Genomic DNA, 18,477 nt, shown 5'->3' with positions numbered 1-18,477 from the left:
CAGCCCTACCTTCTCCTGCATTTACCCAGAGTAGACAAGTAGATTTAATATTCCCCTCAGACTTTTATTTTTGAAATGTAGCAGTTTAACATTTTGCTTTATTGTCTTATCTGTTGATTGTTCTGTGTGAATTGCTTGTTCCTTTAGGGTTCAATTCTTGCTAAAGGTAATAGATACTTTTTATTGCTTCTCTGTAGAAGTTGCTATTGAAATAAAATTATTTTTCTTGATTATAGGTGTTCCTGTCTTTTTGTATTTTGTTTTATTCTGAATACAACATGATCATTTTTATAATTAGCGCTAAAAGGAGAACGGTTGTTACTAAGAAGTCCAAGTGTTCTTTCAGTGGTAGCTCATGGCCGGAGGAGTACTACAGAGGCAGCAAAGTGGGGTAGTCAGATGTGAGCCCTGGAATTGGACCGCCTGGTGGCTTACATCCCAGCTCCTCCGGGTGGCCTGGTTGTGTTTCCTCTTTGTGCCTCAGTCTCCTCAGAGTAAAGTAAGGAAAATAATAGTACTTATGTTGCCGAGTTGGTGAACATTAAATGAGACCTTGTAGGTCAAGTCCTTAGTGCAGTGCCTGGTTTATAATGCTAATTAGTATTACAATTAGGAATATTAATTGTATTATACATTTATTTTTAAATTTTTATTTATTTTTACTTTTTTAAAGTCTTAATTCTGGGATATTTAACTGATGGTGTTATAGTAGTTTCAGGTGTACAGTGCGGTGGTTAAGCAGCTCTGTACATCGTCCTGTGCTCGTTGTGATGAGTCCTCTTTATCCCCATCACCTATTTCCCTCTGATAACCCTCAGTTCTGTGTAGTTAAGAAGTCTGTTTCTTGGTTTGTCTCTTTTGTCTCTTTTTTTTTTCTTTTGCTATTTGTTTTGTTTCTTGATTTCCACGTGAGTGAAATCATATGTTATTGGCCTTTCCCTGATTGACTTATTTCAGTCTTATTTTAGCATAGTACGCTCTGGTTGTATCCGTGTTGTTGGAAATGGCAAGATTTCGTTCTTTTCTATGGCTGAATGACATTTCATTGTACACACACCCACCCCCACACACACACCCCTTTACCCATTCGTCAGTTGACGGACCCTTGCGTGGCTTCCATAGCTTGGCTATTGTAAAGAATGCTGCAGTAAACATAAGGGCGCATGTATCCTTTGAATTAGTGTATTTTGGAAGGAGGGTAAATGGCCAGTAGTGCAATTAATGGGTCATAGGACAGCTCTATTTTTAACTTTTTGAGGAACCTCCATGCGGTCTTCCACAGTGGCTGTACCAGTCTGCATTCCCACCAACAGTGCATGACGGGTCTCCTCATCCTCGCCAGTACGTGTTGTTTCTTGTTTTTTTATTCTAGACATTCAGACAGATAAAAGATGATATCTCATTCTGGTTTCGATTTACATTTTCCTGATGATCCGTGATGTCGAGCATCTTTTCATATGTCTCGACCATCTGGATGTCTTCTTTGGAGAAACTTTCTTTTTATGTCTTTACAAGTTGTATCTCTCACAGATCTTGTGTGGGGAAAGGCAGAAGTTAATTTCCTTAACATCAGGTTTTTTAAAAAGTGTACTTATTTCTTATTTGTAGTAGGTAAAGCTCAGGTTTTGAGGTTGGACTTTGACCTGCTGTTGATTACTTTTCTTTTTTTTTTTTTTTTTTTTAAGGTTTACAAGTGCAGAAACTACACGTCTGTTTTCACAAAGCTTGGCTACCAGAGCATTATGAATGTTAACGATCTCAAACTCAGGTTGTCCAGATGTGGACAGGAGCACCTGCTGCAGTTCTGGAATGAGCTGGATGAAGCCCAGCAGGCAGAACTTTATGCAGAGCTCCAGGCCATGAACTTTGAGGAGCTGAACTTCTTTTTCCAGAAGGCCATTGAAAATTTTAACCAGTCCTCTCAGCAAGAGAAAATGGATGCACGAATGGAGCCTGTCCCTCGAGAGGTGTTGGGCAGTGCCACCAGGGACCAAGATCGGCTGCAAGCCTGGGAGAGTGAAGGTACCGAGCATGGGATGTTCATTTTAAAGTTTGTAGTGAGATGTACCGGAGGTATTAAAGTAGCTGGATCATGTGATGGGTATTTGGACCCTCATACCTTAAACCAGGTGCCTGATCAGAAGGTGACAGATTATGGCGTCAGAACTTCTGCAGCATCTCCCTTGCCAGTCCCTACGTGCTCTTATCATTTTTGTTCTCCAGTCAAGGTTCTTCTCATTTTAGTCTTCTCTAGTCTCTTTCCTCGCTCATTGCCGTACTTCTGCCAGATTTCCCACCCTGAAGCCCAAGTTAAGTGTTTCAGTTTATGCTGGCTTCATCGAAAAACCTTCCCTAGCCTGTATTTCCAGTCTGGTCTCCTCTCTTTCCCTCCAGTCCTACTGTCCCATGCATTTTTGCGGGACCAAATAACTCACCCTTCCCTGAACATTACGTCTTTCCTGCCTTTGCTCATGCTTATCCTGGGCTTCGACTGGCTTTTGCCTCTTCCCTGCCTAGCCTGGGTCACTTTTTGAAAGGTGATCTCCCACAGTTGTGCTCTGTAGCGCAGTGGGGCTTGTGGGGAACTCATTTCTTAAGGTTCTTTGATCATGATCTTTTCTTCAGTGTCCCAAGCTGGAGTTACTTGTCCATGCGAGGCTTCCATTCTTTCTTAGAAAAAGAGCCGTGTCTGTCTTCATCATGATATTGTGGACTCCTGAAGAGCGGCCCATGGCCTGTGTGCCTGTGTCACAGGGCATTTGAAACAGGGTTTTGCAGATCAATGTTGAGTTGCCCCGTGTTTTTTCTTCTAATGTATCATAAAATCTGTCCCCATGACCAGTTCTAATTAGTGCTTTTGAGAATGGCAGAATAGCTCAAATGTACCTTTTCTGGTGGATTTCAGAGCTGTGGTTTGATAACCTACTACTTCTCTGTAAGTAATAGTGACTAAATATTGCAGCTCAGGCCATCGAGTGTTTGTACATGGTCCTTGTCTGATCTGGACCTCATGTCCTCAACCATAGAGTGAACAGATCTGACTAATACTTTTCTTTCCTTTGTAAAAAATGTTACTTTATTACAGAAATAACATCAAAGTAACAGAAAAACTACAGAGAAGTTGCCCTTAACCAAGTCAGATCTTTTTATTTGCTCACATTGCCACCTATTTCTTGATTTTATGTATATTTACTTTTATGAATGTGTAATAATAATGATAGAGATGTAATCTTAGTCTGTTTTTGTACCACACTATTGCTGTTTTTATTTTGTCTTTCATTCTTTGGCTTCCCTGTCCCCACATAAAGGACAGATAATTGCCATTATCAGCCTTCTGTATGCTGATGTCTTTCTCTGGGCATACAAATTTAATGATTTTCAAACTGTGTTCCAAGGAACCCTAGGGGTTCCTCTACTGGGGAGACTGTCTCACCTAGGGAGGAGGGATGGATACTAAACATCTTTGCCTCTAACTACAAGAGCCGTGCTGGTTTGACATGCTTTATGTATTTGATCTTTACATGAGGTTTTATTTAAAAGGCTTTTATTTAAAAGGTTAAAAAATGTCAAAAATAATTAGGTGATCTCTAGGAAGTACCCTTTTAGATCTCAAGTGCTTGGTAGAAGCTAATCTAGCTTCTTAGAATAGGGCTTTGCCACTAAACAGTAAGCGATCCAGATGGATCCTTCTGAGTGTAGAGCTGTGGGGATACTCGGACCCTTGCCAACTTCTGAATCGTTAGTCCTCTCCTCCATCCCTGGGATTCAAAAAGGCTGCTACAATACAGCAAAAGTCCCACAGGGCTCTCCGTACCCTCAGGTATCCTGGCTGTATTTCTCCTGGTGATTTTATGCTGTGAAGTCTTCGAATAAACTCTTAGGGAAAGCCGAAGCTTTGACCTTGTATAATGGGGACTATGGGCAGCAGGCAGAACCTCCTATAATTGGAGTCTTGATGGCCTTTTTGTTGGAATTCGTGGAACTTGTCTACCTTAATGACTTTTCATTTAAACTGAAATCCCGAACTGTTAAAACCAAGAACACTGCAAGAGTGTACAAAACCAACTTCCTTTTGGCTTATTGTCAAGGGAGCAATAATATTTGTGGCTTTAAACAGTAGGGATGAAGGAGACTTTGTAACTTGTCATTCGCTTAGCCAGAAACTTCCGTGTATATGCAAATTCACAACAAAATGAGGTTTTTCAGTAAGTTGTCAAGGGGAAGAGATTGCCATTGTGAAGATTCTAATGGTTATATTTCAGATAGGAAGACAGTCCCAGGAGTTCTATCAAAGATAGTGCCCCCCCGCAGCCCCCTCCTCAGGAGGGGGGAAATGAAAGCATTGCATGGTTTTTTTTAGAATGTCTGGTGGCTGTTGACACTAAAATGGAAATTTTCATGCCTATAGTGGAAAATTATTTCTGAAGGTTAAATATGTAAGTGACCACTGTGCTCCTTGTTCTAGAGAAATCTTATTTTGATTTTTTTTTTTTTTTAAGATTTTATTTTTAAGTAATCTCTATACCCCCTGTGAGGCTCAAACTTACACAACGCTGAGGTCAGGAGTTGTATGCTCTACCCACTGAGCCAGCCAGGTGTCCCTTAGTTCCTGCCCCTGCGAGTGGGGTGTTTGGAAGAGGTAGAGGGAGAGAGAGAATTTCAAGCAGACTCTGTGCCCAGGGTGGAACTCATTGCTGGGCTCGATCCCACAACCCTGCAGTCATGATCTGAGCCCAAATCAGGAGTCTGATGCTCAACTGACTGAGCCACCTAGGCGTCCCTAATTTAATTCTTAACGTGTTCTGGCAAGTTGTAGAAAATGGAATGCAGAGGAACAACTGAAAAATTTCTATCTTACAAAGCTGAAATCTAGAGAGAGAAGTAATTAGAAGCTTTTATGAGGATATCATTTTAGAAACTTCTATGAGACTGTCATTTTAAACACCATCTTTAGCAAAGAAAGGCATGCTTACACCAATTATAAAATAGTCTTCCAATTTTATAATAACATATTAATATCCGGTATTAGGTTCTTTTGTTTATAAGACATTTATAAAATTAATTTGAATGTGCTTCTCTACCATATAACACTGGTAGAAAAGTAAGCGGATTGCTTAGAGAAAATGTATTCATAACATTATCTCCTGTACATTTTCTGGGATCTAGTACAGTGGTATTTTTTTTTTAATTTTTTGAAGATTTTATTTATTTATTTGACAGAGATCCCAAGTAGGCAGAGAGGCAGGCAGAGAGAGAGGAGGAAGCAGGCTCCCTGCTGAGCAGAGAGCCCGATTCGGGGCTCGATCCCAGGATTCTGGGATCATGACCTGAGCTGAAGGCAGACACTTAACCGACTGAGCCACCCAGGCGTCTCGTACAGTGGTATTTTTAATAGATTTGTTTTATTTTAAAAGTAACACATATTCTAGAAAAATTGGAAAAATAACTAGAAATTACAAAGGAAAAAAAAAATCTCTAGCTTCCCGCATTTCAGAGATAAATAGTAGTAATATAGTGTTTTCTTAGATACACGTACACTCTGGGATTATGGTTTGTGTATAATTTTGTAGTCTCCTTATGAATTTGTTATGAAAAATTTCAAGCATATTTTGAAACAAATATTTAGAGATGAAAACCGTATAATGAATCCCACATATATACCACCTTGTTAAATATCAAAATGTTGCTACTTTTCTTCCCTGTCCCTTCTTTTCTTTTTCTCTGCTGTAGTACTTTAAGACAAATCTCAAACATCATGTTATTTTTACCCTTTTAGTGTTCAGTATTCGTCTCTACACATATGGGTATTTTCTTACCATTCACAGTGCTATTATTCTACCTCATGAAGTTCACAGTAATCCTCCAGTACCTAAAACTGGTTCAAATAGTGATTTCCCTTATAGTCTGCTTTTTGTACTTGGCATTTTTGAGAGATAATAATAGTTTTACCTGTACAATAGGGTTAAACGTTAAAGACTTAAAATACCTTTTCTGAATAACTTTCTTGGATAGTCTTCTTTTATTTCCATCAGTTTAATAGCTGGTTTACTTGACTCAGGGTCCTGGGAGTGCTGACAGTTTACATGGAAAGTTCTGGCAGGGCTGTGCGTCAAACGCACCTGTGCCATCCTCCCTGTGTCCGGCACACGCCCCAGTCAGAGTGTGTGAGAGGCACTCGTCCAAGCAGGAAGTTATCCAGGAAGCGTTTGACGTATTTCAGGCCACTGTAAACTCTTCTCTTTGTTTCTTATAAATGTTATCAGGAAAAGTTCACAGACACTGTGGGTCCTATGACACATGACTCTCCAAGGGGAGAAATGTTCTCCAGCCCTGGGGACCGCGAACTCTCCTTCAGTGGGAGGATGGGAAGGGTGAGAATGGTGCTGTACTTTCCGTTTTTTTTTTTTTTTTCTTATATTTTTGCAGAAGTTTTGGAATAGGAGAAGCTTATAATTTCCTAATTGCCACATGGTTAAGTACATTTATAAGTAGTTAACATTTTTCAGATAGGTGCGGTGCCCATATAAAGTTTGTTATGACAAATACAGTTTAAAGTCAGGTATTACTGCCATATAACTAAATAGCTTACCGAATTTTATTGGCCCCTTTAATTTCAAGCAGTATTTTATCTGTCATTATAGGACAGATACTAATTTATGTGTTACACACTTACTAAACATTGCTGTTTTAGGGCAGTGACACAGATGGGGTGGATGAGTGCACCCCAATCCACACAATCGGATATTGTTAACATCTGTAGCTGCACTGAATGCTTAAAATGCAGCTGGCCTTGATACTCTAGGGACTGCTTTCTTTCCTCGTGTTTTTCTCTGGTCGTTAAGTGAGATGCGTAAGTAGGAAGAGGTCAGTGCAGAAACCTTTTCGTTGCAAATACACGTGGATCATGTTACAACTCATTGGGGTGTTGTGGTTAGAGGTGTACCTGTAGGTCTGCCTGGAATTGGACACCTGGTAGGCACAGTCTCCGTGCTTCTCTTACGATGTAGTGATTGGATGGGTCTTCAGGTCCATAGGTGGGAAAAGGACTGAAGAAAGTATGGCAGACAGGGGCTTAGGGGACATTTATTTGCATAAAAGATGAGTCCCCGTGAGCTGCTGTTTTGAGAGCCGGAAAACTGAAAAATTAGGAAAACTGGAATGAAACCATGGCTGAGGGAACTGACTGAAGGAAGAGAAAAATGTATACAGTGATACTGTGAAAACTGGTTAGAACCTACGGAAGGCACTGGTTGGTGCTGGGTGGCCATCAGGTGAGCTGGAACCCGGACATGGAGCTGACCCTGGGAGCAGGCTCCTCCCTTTTCCAGGTAAGGTGGCTGTGGGAAGTCACTGACTTTTGCACTGAAGGTAAAAGAAGGACATCAGAAAGGACAGCTGGAGCCACAGTAACAATGAAACAACTTGGGGTGCCTGCATGGCTCAGTTAATCGTCTGTCTTTGGCTCGGGTCATGATCCCAGGGTGTTGGTATTGAGTCCCACATCAGGCTCTCCGCTCAGCGGGGAGCCTGCATCTTCCTCTGCTGCTCTGCCTGCTTCCCCACTTCCCAACCCCCATCAAAGAAATAAATAAATAAAAACTTGAAAAAAAAAACACAGCAAAACAACTTAAAACACATGTGTTGGGTGAAGAAAAATAGTACAAAGAGAACAAAGGCCTCTGTGTCCAGAGTATTTATCTGGGACTTTTTTGGAAGATGTTTAGAAATATTTCCGGTTCTAACACCTCTGGTATGTGAGGGTTCAGACACCAGACTTACTTTTTCTGCACTTTTGAAGCAGTGCAGACAGAGCCTGTTTTGCAGCAAAACTGAACTTGGACATGTTCAACAGGAGGCTATTGGTGAACTTTATCCCACTTAATGGGATTGCAGGGTACTGTCTCAGCTTTGCTGGAGATAATGTATAACGTGTGTGTACTCTATTTGTTTTCTAAATTTTGAAGAGGTCTGCCCTTGGAAACAACTCTGATCCATGGGGTTAGGTAAGGGATTATGGACGTTTGTTTTCTTAAAACAATGCTTTTTGGGTTGATGACAGCAGAATTAAACTTATCCGTAGAAACCGGAGTTTCTGTGATAACTCAGGGAATAACCAAATGGGAAGCAGTTTTCAGAACTGCCTCTGTCATTGCCTGCTCCCTTCAGAATGCTTCATTTCGTCCCAGTCACTTTGTTGCTTGGTAGTTACGGTGCTTGCTGAAGGGGGTTGCAGATCTGAAATGCTGTGCGAAATTTCAGTGTTCGGCAAGTTCTGGAGAATGTAGACTGCACCCAGCAGCTCTTCTTGTAGACTGGTAGGTAGGAGAGACTAAAAAAAGAGGTGGCACAACCTCTCACGAATTCAGTGGAAAAGAGAAGAAAGGGCAGGAAAGAAATAGAAAGGAACGTTTTTACCCCTGAAACCCCTGGTGCTCCCGTGGATCTGATTAGAGTTCGGGTGTGAACAGAGGCTGCTGGAGGCGGTGTGGTGCACAGCACATGGGCCTGGAGTGAGTGTCTGACTCTCGCTCACATTTACTAGTGCTGACCTTGGGCAGGACCTGCAAGGTCTCTGAGGCCGTTAACCTCTTGCATGGGGGAAATGATATCTGCCTCAAAGTTATTAGTTTGGGGTCTGTTTTCACACTTTGATAAGGCACAGTGAGATGCTCTGGAGAAAAATCATGAGGACAGTTTTGGCCTAGGCAGGAAGCAAGAGAAAATTAGGTGTCAGGGAGCTAGCCAACCTTTGCTTCATATCAAAGGTGAAAATTATGGAAATATCTATTGTACTTTTTTTCGTAGGTGGATAGTTGCTGGATCATGTCCTTGGGCTATACTTACTGACTCCGGAAGATAGTTTGTAGAATTAGGACTGGGGAAGGTTCTGAGTTTATAATGGGTTTAGAGCATTTCTTTCAAGTGCTCGATGTACTAGCTCATTAGCTTCAGGAAAGCCTAACACATCAAAAACACAAGGCACAGAGATGGTAAATTAGACAAACCCCCATTACCTCACGATATAAAAAAGAACAACAATGGCTACTGGCCACCACTGCACCCTCTGGGCTAGCGTTCAGTTCTGGGCAGTGGCCAGTTTCCTTCACAGAGTGTCTGAGGATTTCAGAAAACAACAACAAATCCCGTCAACCATCGTCTGATCTCGTCTGGCATTTTCCAGCTTTTCTAGCTTCCCATAGACCCAGTTTCCACTTTGCCTCTCCCCACAAGCTACTGTGCCCTGTGAGGCTGGGCTGGTCCAGCTCTGCATGATAAGGTGGTTCTCAGAAATGGTCTATGGCAAAATTTTTTGTTTTTTAAATCCAAACTGAGAGCCTCTGTTAATAATATTTACAGTTTTATTTGTTTGCATTGGGTCTTAAATCCATCTTGAATTATTTTGATTCAGAAAATAATATTTTGATTCAAGCATTATGTTTGGTTATTATTTATTGCTGAGTATTCAACTGATGACGACTGATGAGCTTCCCCATCAAGGATGTGACCGAATTTCACATCCTTGTGAGCTGGGACTGATGGCCCTTTGACAAAAAGACAAGCAACCCCCCAAACCCAAAACACCCCTGCATTCTAATCCATTCTATTGACATTTAATTACATACAATAAAATGCCCTAGTTTTATGATTTTTTGCCATATTTATGCACTCATGTAACTACCACCCCAGTGTTCTAGAGCATTTCCACACCCCACAAAGACTCCTCCTGCCCTGCCCTTTTGCGGGCAGATTCCCCAAAGACTTTTCAGCTGAATTGGCTTTTGCACCCAGGTATTCTGACCTGAGAGCCTGGCTTCTTGACCCCTGTACTGCATTGCTTTCCTGAGGGTTTCACCTCTCTTCCTTCTCTGGACGGTAGCTAGTCTGTTTGCGTGCTTGTTGACTGACAATTTGGTATCATTGATGGATTTACAGGTTGGAGGTAATATAGTAGCTTATCATCATTTATTCTGAAGCCGAGGTGTTGTCTTTTATCGTGTCTTTCTCTTGAGGCATCACATCTGATAAGTAGACAGACACCTGTAAAACATGTGTAACATCTTTTTGGGTTTTGCCGTCTAACATTTTCAGAAAAAGAACTATTTATTAAAGCATATTATTCATGGCTTGGTGTTTGGTTGGGTTATATAAAATTTAATTTTTTAATAGTAAAAATGTTTTTATTAACAAGGTAGTTATTCGTGATTACACGTGGATTTCTTACTCTTTATGCCTTATGCAGCTAGGGTGACTCATTGCTACTTTTTGTATGTGTAGTCCTAAAATGTTGAATTGCAGAGGTTTTGTGATACAGATGTTTTCTCTTCTAGGACTTTTCCAGATTTCTCAGAACAAAGTGGCAGTTCTTCTTCTAGCTGGCGGGCAGGGGACGAGACTCGGTGTTGCGTATCCCAAGGGGATGTATGATGTTGGTTTGCCATCTCATAAGACGCTTTTTCAGATTCAGGCAGAGCGTATCCTGAAGCTCCAACAGTTAGCTGAAAAATATCACGGCAACAAATGCATCATTCCATGGTAAGACCTGCCTCGTTTTGGGAGAGTGTCTGAACTTAACGCCAGTCTATGATATTCAAAATGCATGTATACTTTATTCCTAAGCAGACATACTTCCTGTTACTAATGATTTTCCCAGGAGCTGTAATTTACTATGTATGTTAAAATAATCTGTATTATAGCTAGATAAATGATCACAATAGTTTTATTGCACAATGTATATTCACCTCAGGCTTTTACATCCCTCCCTGAGTACTTCTGGGAACTCATTGGGGTCTGTCAGTGTAGAAACTTCATATTGATTGACAGTTTGTCTGTTTATAAACTTCTGATTGGAAGTCAGTTTTCCTCCCAAATTTGAAGGCATCGTTCTCTTGTTGAGTGGTCCGTAGCTGTTCTGATTCCCAGTCTGTCTCTCTCCCCCCCCACCGCCAAGCATCTAATAATGTCTCTTCTTATCATTGGCATCCAAAATTTCACGGCAAGGTGCTACAAGTCTATTTTTAGTTCACTCTGGGCAGTAAGGGAGTTCTCACAGTCTAGAAACTCCTGTTCTTAAATACTAGGTTATCTAGCTCTGCCCCACACCCAACCCTTCCATACACACCAGCTGAAAGCCCCACTGATTCTCTGCTGTGAGCCGCACTCGGATCCCTAGGCTCTAGTAGAATGCTGTGTTCTCAGGGCCTCCTTTGGCAAGTGTTGGTATCCTGAGCACCAAGAGATTATGGGAAATTCTGCTTTGTTTTTTAAAAGTTTTTGATTTAGCTCTTAAATCTCTTTCCCAGAGCAGCTTTGGAAATTAATGTTTTGAGGGGGAAACCAGCTGTGTTTGAGATCCCTCAAGTCCCTAATCTTGTTATTTTAGTCCCATGTGACCCACAAAAGCTCTGCTGGTTTCTCTGTCCTTTTGCCTAGTCCAAGCCCAGAGTCCCTACCACTGTACCCCCAGGAAAAGGCAGCTGCATTTCCTTAGCTCCTCTTTGAAGGATTCCCACTGTCTTGAATTTTAGTTCCAATCCATGTTGCTTCTATAGCTCTCTGATGCTTTTAAAAATAGGCTTTTTGTAAATTTCCCAGCTTTGCTAGCTTTTTTCAACATGAGTATTGGCGGGCAGGAAACTGTTTTTTCGATCTTGATTCCTTTGGGTTGTTTGAGGGACTTCTGTGCTCTAAGCAGCCAATATATTCTCCTTACAGCCCTGCCTCCTACTATCATGTTGAATTTTCTTCTCTTTTCCCCTCACGAAGGAGAATCTCTGTGCTTTTCTTATGCAGAGCGGTCCAGCCCCCTCTTTGTACTCAAAGCTCAAAATCCCCAGGATAACTTGTTAAACAGATAACTAGTATGGTGGGAAATTATACCATTTTCTTCATTTATTCATTCAACATCCATGAATGTCTGCCTCTGGGTACTGGGGCTGTATCAGCAACCAGAACGGACAAAAGTCCCTATTTACATGTGGCTTAAATTCTAGTAAGGGCAGCGGCTACTGCAGTCACTAACTGTGGTTTTTAGATCGCGTTTTTGACTCCTTTGCCACACTAGCATGGTTTGAATTTTTATGAGAACAGATAATATAATTACACTTTTAAGATTTTAAATGGAGGGTGAGCAGAGCCCAGATTACATTTGAAAACTTCAGTGGAAAAAACCATGAGAGATGATCAGAATATTTTATGTCTACCCTTTTCTCCCTATTTATTTATAATGGCAGTTTTAAATTTAGAGTACAGTTCTCACAGAGTTCTGAAATGTTGTTGAAGCCGGTTATATGGGCTCTCTGTTGCAGGAGGTATGTTTAATACTGTTACATAGATTTATTTTATATGTAGGATTGATGATGCTTCTGGAGGGAAGGCACTCGGGCAATGGCTAATGCTACCTTGGCCGGGAAGAGGATGAAGGAAGTCAGAACAAAGAGGCAGTGTGCTCAATGATTTTCTTTTTTTCTTTTTTCTTTTGCTTGGAAAATAGACAAGTTTGAATTTTGCCCTAATACCCAGAGCACTGTTGCTTAGAAACTACTTTTCTCTTGCAAGGTATATAATGACCAGTGGCCGAACAATGGAATCTACAAAGGAATTCTTCACAAAGCACAAGTACTTTGGTTTAAAAAAAGAGAATGTAATCTTTTTTCAGCAGGGAATGCTGCCTGCTATGAGTTTTGATGGGAAAATTATTTTGGAAGAGAAGAACAAGGTTTCTATGGCTCCAGGTTTGTAACCGTGCTTACTTAGGGGTGACTAGAAATGGGGGTAACATTCCATTTTGATTTTCTTTCTGATATGGTGATTTGGGTGTTACAAAATTAATATTTAAGATTTTATTGCAATTTGGCAATGACTTAAAAACAAAGAATATGCCCATGGGCAGAATGGATACCCTGCCCTTGAGAACGACCTGGGCGGCCCATGGAGTGTTCATTCTCTTTACCCCACATTTATATCTGCGGTGTTCATGGCTGCATTACTTCTTGCAGTGAAAGATCGGAAGCCATTTGCTATTTAATAAACAAGAGGTAAATTACAGTTGATCTGTAGTATTCTCAAACTGTAATAAAACAGTTGATTGGAGATCCTAAATGACAGAGAGAAGTAGTGTCAGTAGCTAAGTGAGAGAATGCGAGGCGTGAAGCTGTGTGTCTGGCGTGGTGAGGGCCACCGCCCTGGACGATTGTGGGAGGTGCACGCACGTTGTGGTGTGTTACGGGCACCCCTGCCCTTGGGTGGTGCATGCTGTGTGGCCACACGCAGCAACCCTGATAGGATCCCAACTCTGAAAATAAACATGTCGACAGATTCTTATCTGTGGGAGTATTTGGAGGAAAGTCTGACAGGAAATAAATGAGTGTTAATGTGGTATAGCCTCTGGGTACAGGTTTTATTTCATTTTAAGCCCTTTTTTCTACTCAATTCTTTCTCATTAATGGAAGACTTTGCTGTTTTTAGCTCTATTTTTATGAAGTTGTCCAATTTTTTTAAGCTGTGGCTGAGGGTGTTGGCAGATGAAGTACATTAAAGCAGCACTATAAATAGATGGGAAAAGAAGAGACTTTTGCCTGTATTTATTTTAAATCTGACCTGATCCTAATCTGGTTTCCTAATAACACGTTATTTGGTATAAAATGCTCATGTACTTTTTATTTTTGAGTGAAATTGCCAGTGTTGGGGCTGTAAATACCAGCACCAACTTGAATCGCATAAATATTAATAAAACTTGAAATGTTATGAGATAATCATTGCTTGAGAATGAACTTTATATTTTATAATGTATAATGGGCTAAATTGTTAAAAAGCCTGAGTTAAGAAGAAAAATATGGTCTTTGGGTTGCCTGGTCCTACATTAATTAATAATGTTATTCTTTTGATACTTAACACTAAATTACTTTTAAAGTCACGTAGTATAATTTTTTTGACACCCGAATTCTTCCTTCTGGGTATTTACTTTTCTTGGCCCTGTGATGTAAAACTGCTTTTCAGGGATCTTCACCCCACTTTGCAAACATGAACCCTGGTAAACCAGTTTTGGGTTACCTTCATAATGGGTTTTGGTGTACTTCTAATGGGCTGTTTCATTTCCCAGATGGGAATGGTGGTCTTTATCGGGCCCTTGCAGCCCAGAATATCGTGGAGGACATGGAGCAGAGAGGCATTTGGAGCATTCATGTCTATTGTGTTGACAACATCCTAGTAAAAGTGGCAGACCCACGGTTCATTGGCTTTTGCATTCAGAAAGGAGCTGACTGCGGTGCGAAGGTAATGCCTTTCTCCTCTCTAGTGAGGTAGGCAGCTTGCTGTCAGCTCATTTGTTCAGGACTCGAACTGGAATCGTCTGGGTGATTTGAATGTGTTAGAACCATTTCTCTCTCTCAAGTAACTAAACTATCCCCTACCTACTCTTTCTCTTAAATTGGCAGCATTTGATTCTAGAAATAATGTATGCCTGTCCATTGCAAGTTAGAGTTTAAAAATATGTGCAGATGGGAAGCTTGGCTGGCTCCGTGGGTTGAGTGTCCGATTCTTGATTTCTGCTCAGGTCACTGTCTCAGGGTGTCCGGCTCTGCTCTCAGCGCGAGGCTTGCCTGATGTTCTCTCTCTCCCTCTCCCCCAGTTCATGTGCACATGAACTGTCACTGCTCTGTCACTCTCTCTGTCTCAAATAAGTAAAATCTTAAAAATATGTGTGGATGATTTGTAAGTCCCTGGGAAAGTGAATGATTGTCACTAGGCCTGGGACGGGTTCGTTAATATCAAGTCGTATTTGATCAGATTAGCCACTTTCTTCCTATAACAGAGTTGCTTGAGTAGGAGGTAAGAGAAATAGGGAGGGAACAGCAGATCAAGACTTCAGCAAGGCATTTGACAAGTGACCTTACGATAGCCTTACGATTAAGATGGAAATGTGTAGTTAAGGACAGGGCAGTAAGGGAGATTAGTAATTGTTTGACCACAAATACACTGATAGGAAGATGGAGGGAGGTATTCCTTTCAGTATTTTTTTAGTTGCATAGACGATGATGTAGGAGACTTGCCTGTATGGTGGCTAATGAAATGTGTATCTAGGAGTAAAAGAGAACATGAAAACACTTCGGAAGATTTAAAAATATTAATAGAAATACTGCTTTTCTGGAAATCTGTAAAACTATCAGTTTTTACCAAATTAAAGTAAACACAGTTTTGGTCAAAGCTCCAATGAGACTGTTTTGGGGACATTAACAAAATGATTGTAAAGTTTAGAAAAAACATGTAAAGGTGGCCAGGAAAATGCCAAGAAAGGTGATAACGGCAGAAAGAGGGTTGGAGACCGTCTACCAGGTACTAAACTGGGTTGTGAATAAAAGATAATCAGGAGAGTAGTACAGAAACCAGGAGAGAACGACAGATTAGTGGAACAGAATAGATCAGTCCGAAGTAAGTCCATGTATACATAAAGAATACAATATAGAAAAACAAGGCATTTCGAATTGGTCGGGGAAATGAATGAGATACCTGGTGAAAAATAAACTGTCTCCTTCAAAGCTCATACCAAAATCCGTTTCAAATGGATTACAAAGTTAAATATAAAAAACCCATAAAGGTGTTAGAAGCAGGGCGCCTGGGTGGCCCAGTTGGGTTAAGCTTTTGCCTTTGGCTCAGGTCATGGTCTCAGGGTTCAGGCTCCTGGGATCAAGATCTGCATCGGGCTCCGTGCTCGGCGGGGAGCCTGCTTCCCGCTCTCTCTCTGCCTGCCTCTCGGCCTACTTGTGATCTCTCTCTCCGTCAAATAAATAAATAAAATCTTTTTAAAAAGAAAGGTGTTAGAATGAAGGGAGGACCTTCCTGCCAACAAAAACCCATATACAGGTTTCTGACAAAACCAAATTAGCCTAGATATAAATTTGAAATATTTGGATTTAAAAAGGTGAACTGCCATTAAAGAAATACCATAGCCTTGGTTGGAGATTTTCTGTTATAAAGATATCCTTTCTCTTAAAATTAATCTGAAATCTATGGCAAAGTCATAGAAGCTGGAGTTTTAAATTTACCGGTACAGGTTTTGTGAGATTAAGCTGGTGGACCTCATAAGACTCTTCTGGACTCAGAAAATAAAAAAGTTGGTTTGGTTATTTAAGACCTCTCTGCTCTAATACTCTATACTAAAAATATCTATTAAATTATAATAGAAAAATAGTGCATTGTAAGTAGCTACTAAGCTTTAAGAAAAAAACTAGACTGTATTTCTGACTCTGCTCCGCTTGGTGTCACTCTTCATTCTAAAACAGAAGCTTATATTTTACTGCTCTGAGCTTCAGGTCCATTTAAGTACTAGTTGATCAGAGCGATGAACCTGGAAGGAACCTCAGCAACCATCTGGTCAACCCCTACGATTTCAGAACCGAGTGTCCTGAGTTCTGGTTCTGAGTGAGTTCTAGGCTCAAGGTCCTTCATCACACTGACAGAAGCAGGATTAGAATTCATGTTTCCCAACTCCTAGCTTTAGTATCCTATCACATTACAAAACTAAGCTCTTTAGATTGATTAGGTTTTTGCTGACAGCTTAAAAAACTTCCGTGTGCTAACTTTTGTGAGTTTACTGGTCACACGGAGACAGGGTGTGGCCAGTCACTCTTCTCCACCACCTATTGGTTCTCCAGGAGCCTCAGGCTTCCTGCTCACTCTGTGTCTGGCACATAATGTAGGAGTCACTCAGTGAGTGACTGCATATTCAGATGGAACCCGAATATGGCACGAATGGTATGTGTTAAAAACTTTCAGAAATGTTAGAAACCATTTGTGTGATCGGTCCTCCCACCTTTTAATTTTAATTGCAGAATCAAGATCTCAAAATACATTTTTAAGAACACTGAAGTTAGGGAGTTATTCATAGTATGGTAGTAGAATAATTTGTCTTATTTCTTTAAGAGGCTCTGGTCTTTGTGAATTAAGGAATTAAGTATTTTTTTATGGAGTGAGAGGCTTGAGAAAAGACGGAGACTGCAGTGGTTTACAGAACTACAAAGCTAAAAGGGTAGGAATCACTGTTAATTAAAGGTCACTTTGTAAAGCAGTTACAGTAACTATGACATGAAAGTGTTATTTGAACTGAGCTTTTCAGGAATGAAGCCGGAGAAAATCAAGCAAACTTTTAAATTTTATATTGTCTAACTTTCTGTGCCATATGAACTTCTGGTTTACACAGTTCAAACGCTTTCTTTTGTAATTAAGACTTAAAATATTTGGAGGCTCCTAGTTGCCATAGAAGTAAATCTTTCAGGGACTCCTGGTGGCTCAGTTGGTTAAGCCTCTGAGTCTTGATATTGGCTCAGGTCGTGATCTCAGGGGCCTGAGATGGAGCCCTGCATTGGGCTTTGTGCTGGGTGTGGAGCCTGCTTGGGATGCTCTCTCTCTCCCTCTGCCTCCCTCCCCCCTCACCCCCCCAAAGAAGAGACACCAAGAGGGAGCTCTTTCACTGACAGATGAACACTTGGGCAGTGGAAAGTCTGAGTGTGCTTAGTTTTGATTCCTGTGGCTGGTCAGGAGTAGGGGCCTATGGAGGTGACTGGAAAAGTGGGAATGAGAGGAATCTTCCAGTTTCCCTGTCTAGTGAGACCCCCCCCCCAGTGAGGAATATGTGAAGTGAGAGGTGGTGAGGAGTCGGTAGTTGGAAACAGGCTTGTGATAGATTTAAATCATTTGGTTGTATGTTTCCCCACAATGTAATTCACTTCTTTGGTAGAAAATTTCTTTTTATGGAATCCTGTGTTCCTCTCAGGCTGGCAGACAGTGAAAGCACACAGCAGCCTTGCGTACCCAGGAGCCCTGCCTCGCTGAGCTAGACTCGGGCCCGTAGCCCTGACTGCTGGGGCTGTGTCGTGGGCAGTGGTGGCTTCGGTTGTCTGCAGGAGACTGCTGCTGGCTGCATTTATTTTAAGAAATCAGTTGCTAGGGGCGCCTGGGTGGCTCAGTGGGTTAGGCCGCTGCCTTCGGCTCAGGTCATGATCTCAGGGTCCTGGGATCGAGTCCCGCATCGGGCTCTCTGCTCAGTGGAGAGCCTGCTTCCTCCTCTCTCTCTCTCTCTGTCTACTTGTGATCTCTCTCTGTCAAATAAATAATAAAAATCTTAAAAAAAAAAAAAGAAATCAGTTGCTAAAGAAAAGTTTTAGCTTTATTGATGTAATTTCTTAGGATCTTTTCAAATTGAGGACCGAGTTTTCAGACTCCTCTGAAGCATGCTGAGTTGCTCACTGAACAGGGCGAACAAAGCAGTATCTTTAAATACTTGGTATTGTTTGTTCTGTTGAATGCTCATCTCATCGGAATCTTGATTTTACATTAGTGTATCACACATAGTTGTTCAGTGATTTTCTTCTAAACACTTCATTTAGGTCAGTGCTGTGTTGGATTAGGGTGGTGAGGTATCAGAGTCAAGTGTGAGGGTTTTTTAAAAATTACATACTCTATATTTCCCTGTGACATCTTCTT

At 41.1% G+C, this 18,477-nt stretch overlaps 1 protein-coding gene across 4 annotated transcripts in view; it reads left to right on the top strand.

The window, feature by feature from the left end:
- The window catches only part of UAP1 (UDP-N-acetylglucosamine pyrophosphorylase 1), a 34,219-nt gene that overhangs the window by 5,744 nt on the left and 9,998 nt on the right, over positions 1–18,477 (top strand). For 3 of the 4 annotated variants that reach the window (XM_059413430.1, XM_059413429.1, XM_059413428.1), the window contains exons 2-5: positions 1,686–2,022; positions 10,329–10,533; positions 12,556–12,731; positions 14,099–14,271. In XM_059413430.1, coding sequence (XP_059269413.1) covers positions 1,743–2,022; positions 10,329–10,533; positions 12,556–12,731; positions 14,099–14,271 — 834 coding nt within the window. In that variant the 5' untranslated portion in view covers positions 1,686–1,742. The remainder of the gene's footprint in view (positions 1–1,685; positions 2,023–10,328; positions 10,534–12,555; positions 12,732–14,098; positions 14,272–18,477) is intronic. The other variant, XM_059413431.1, reaches the window with a different exon arrangement.

This window comes from Mustela nigripes, chromosome 10 (assembly GCF_022355385.1).
Source record: "Mustela nigripes isolate SB6536 chromosome 10, MUSNIG.SB6536, whole genome shotgun sequence".
In the NCBI taxonomy this organism is placed as follows: Eukaryota; Metazoa; Chordata; class Mammalia; order Carnivora; family Mustelidae; genus Mustela; species Mustela nigripes.
The sequence above is the reverse complement of the archived record's forward strand: the minus strand, read 5'-3'. Positions and strand labels throughout refer to the sequence as shown.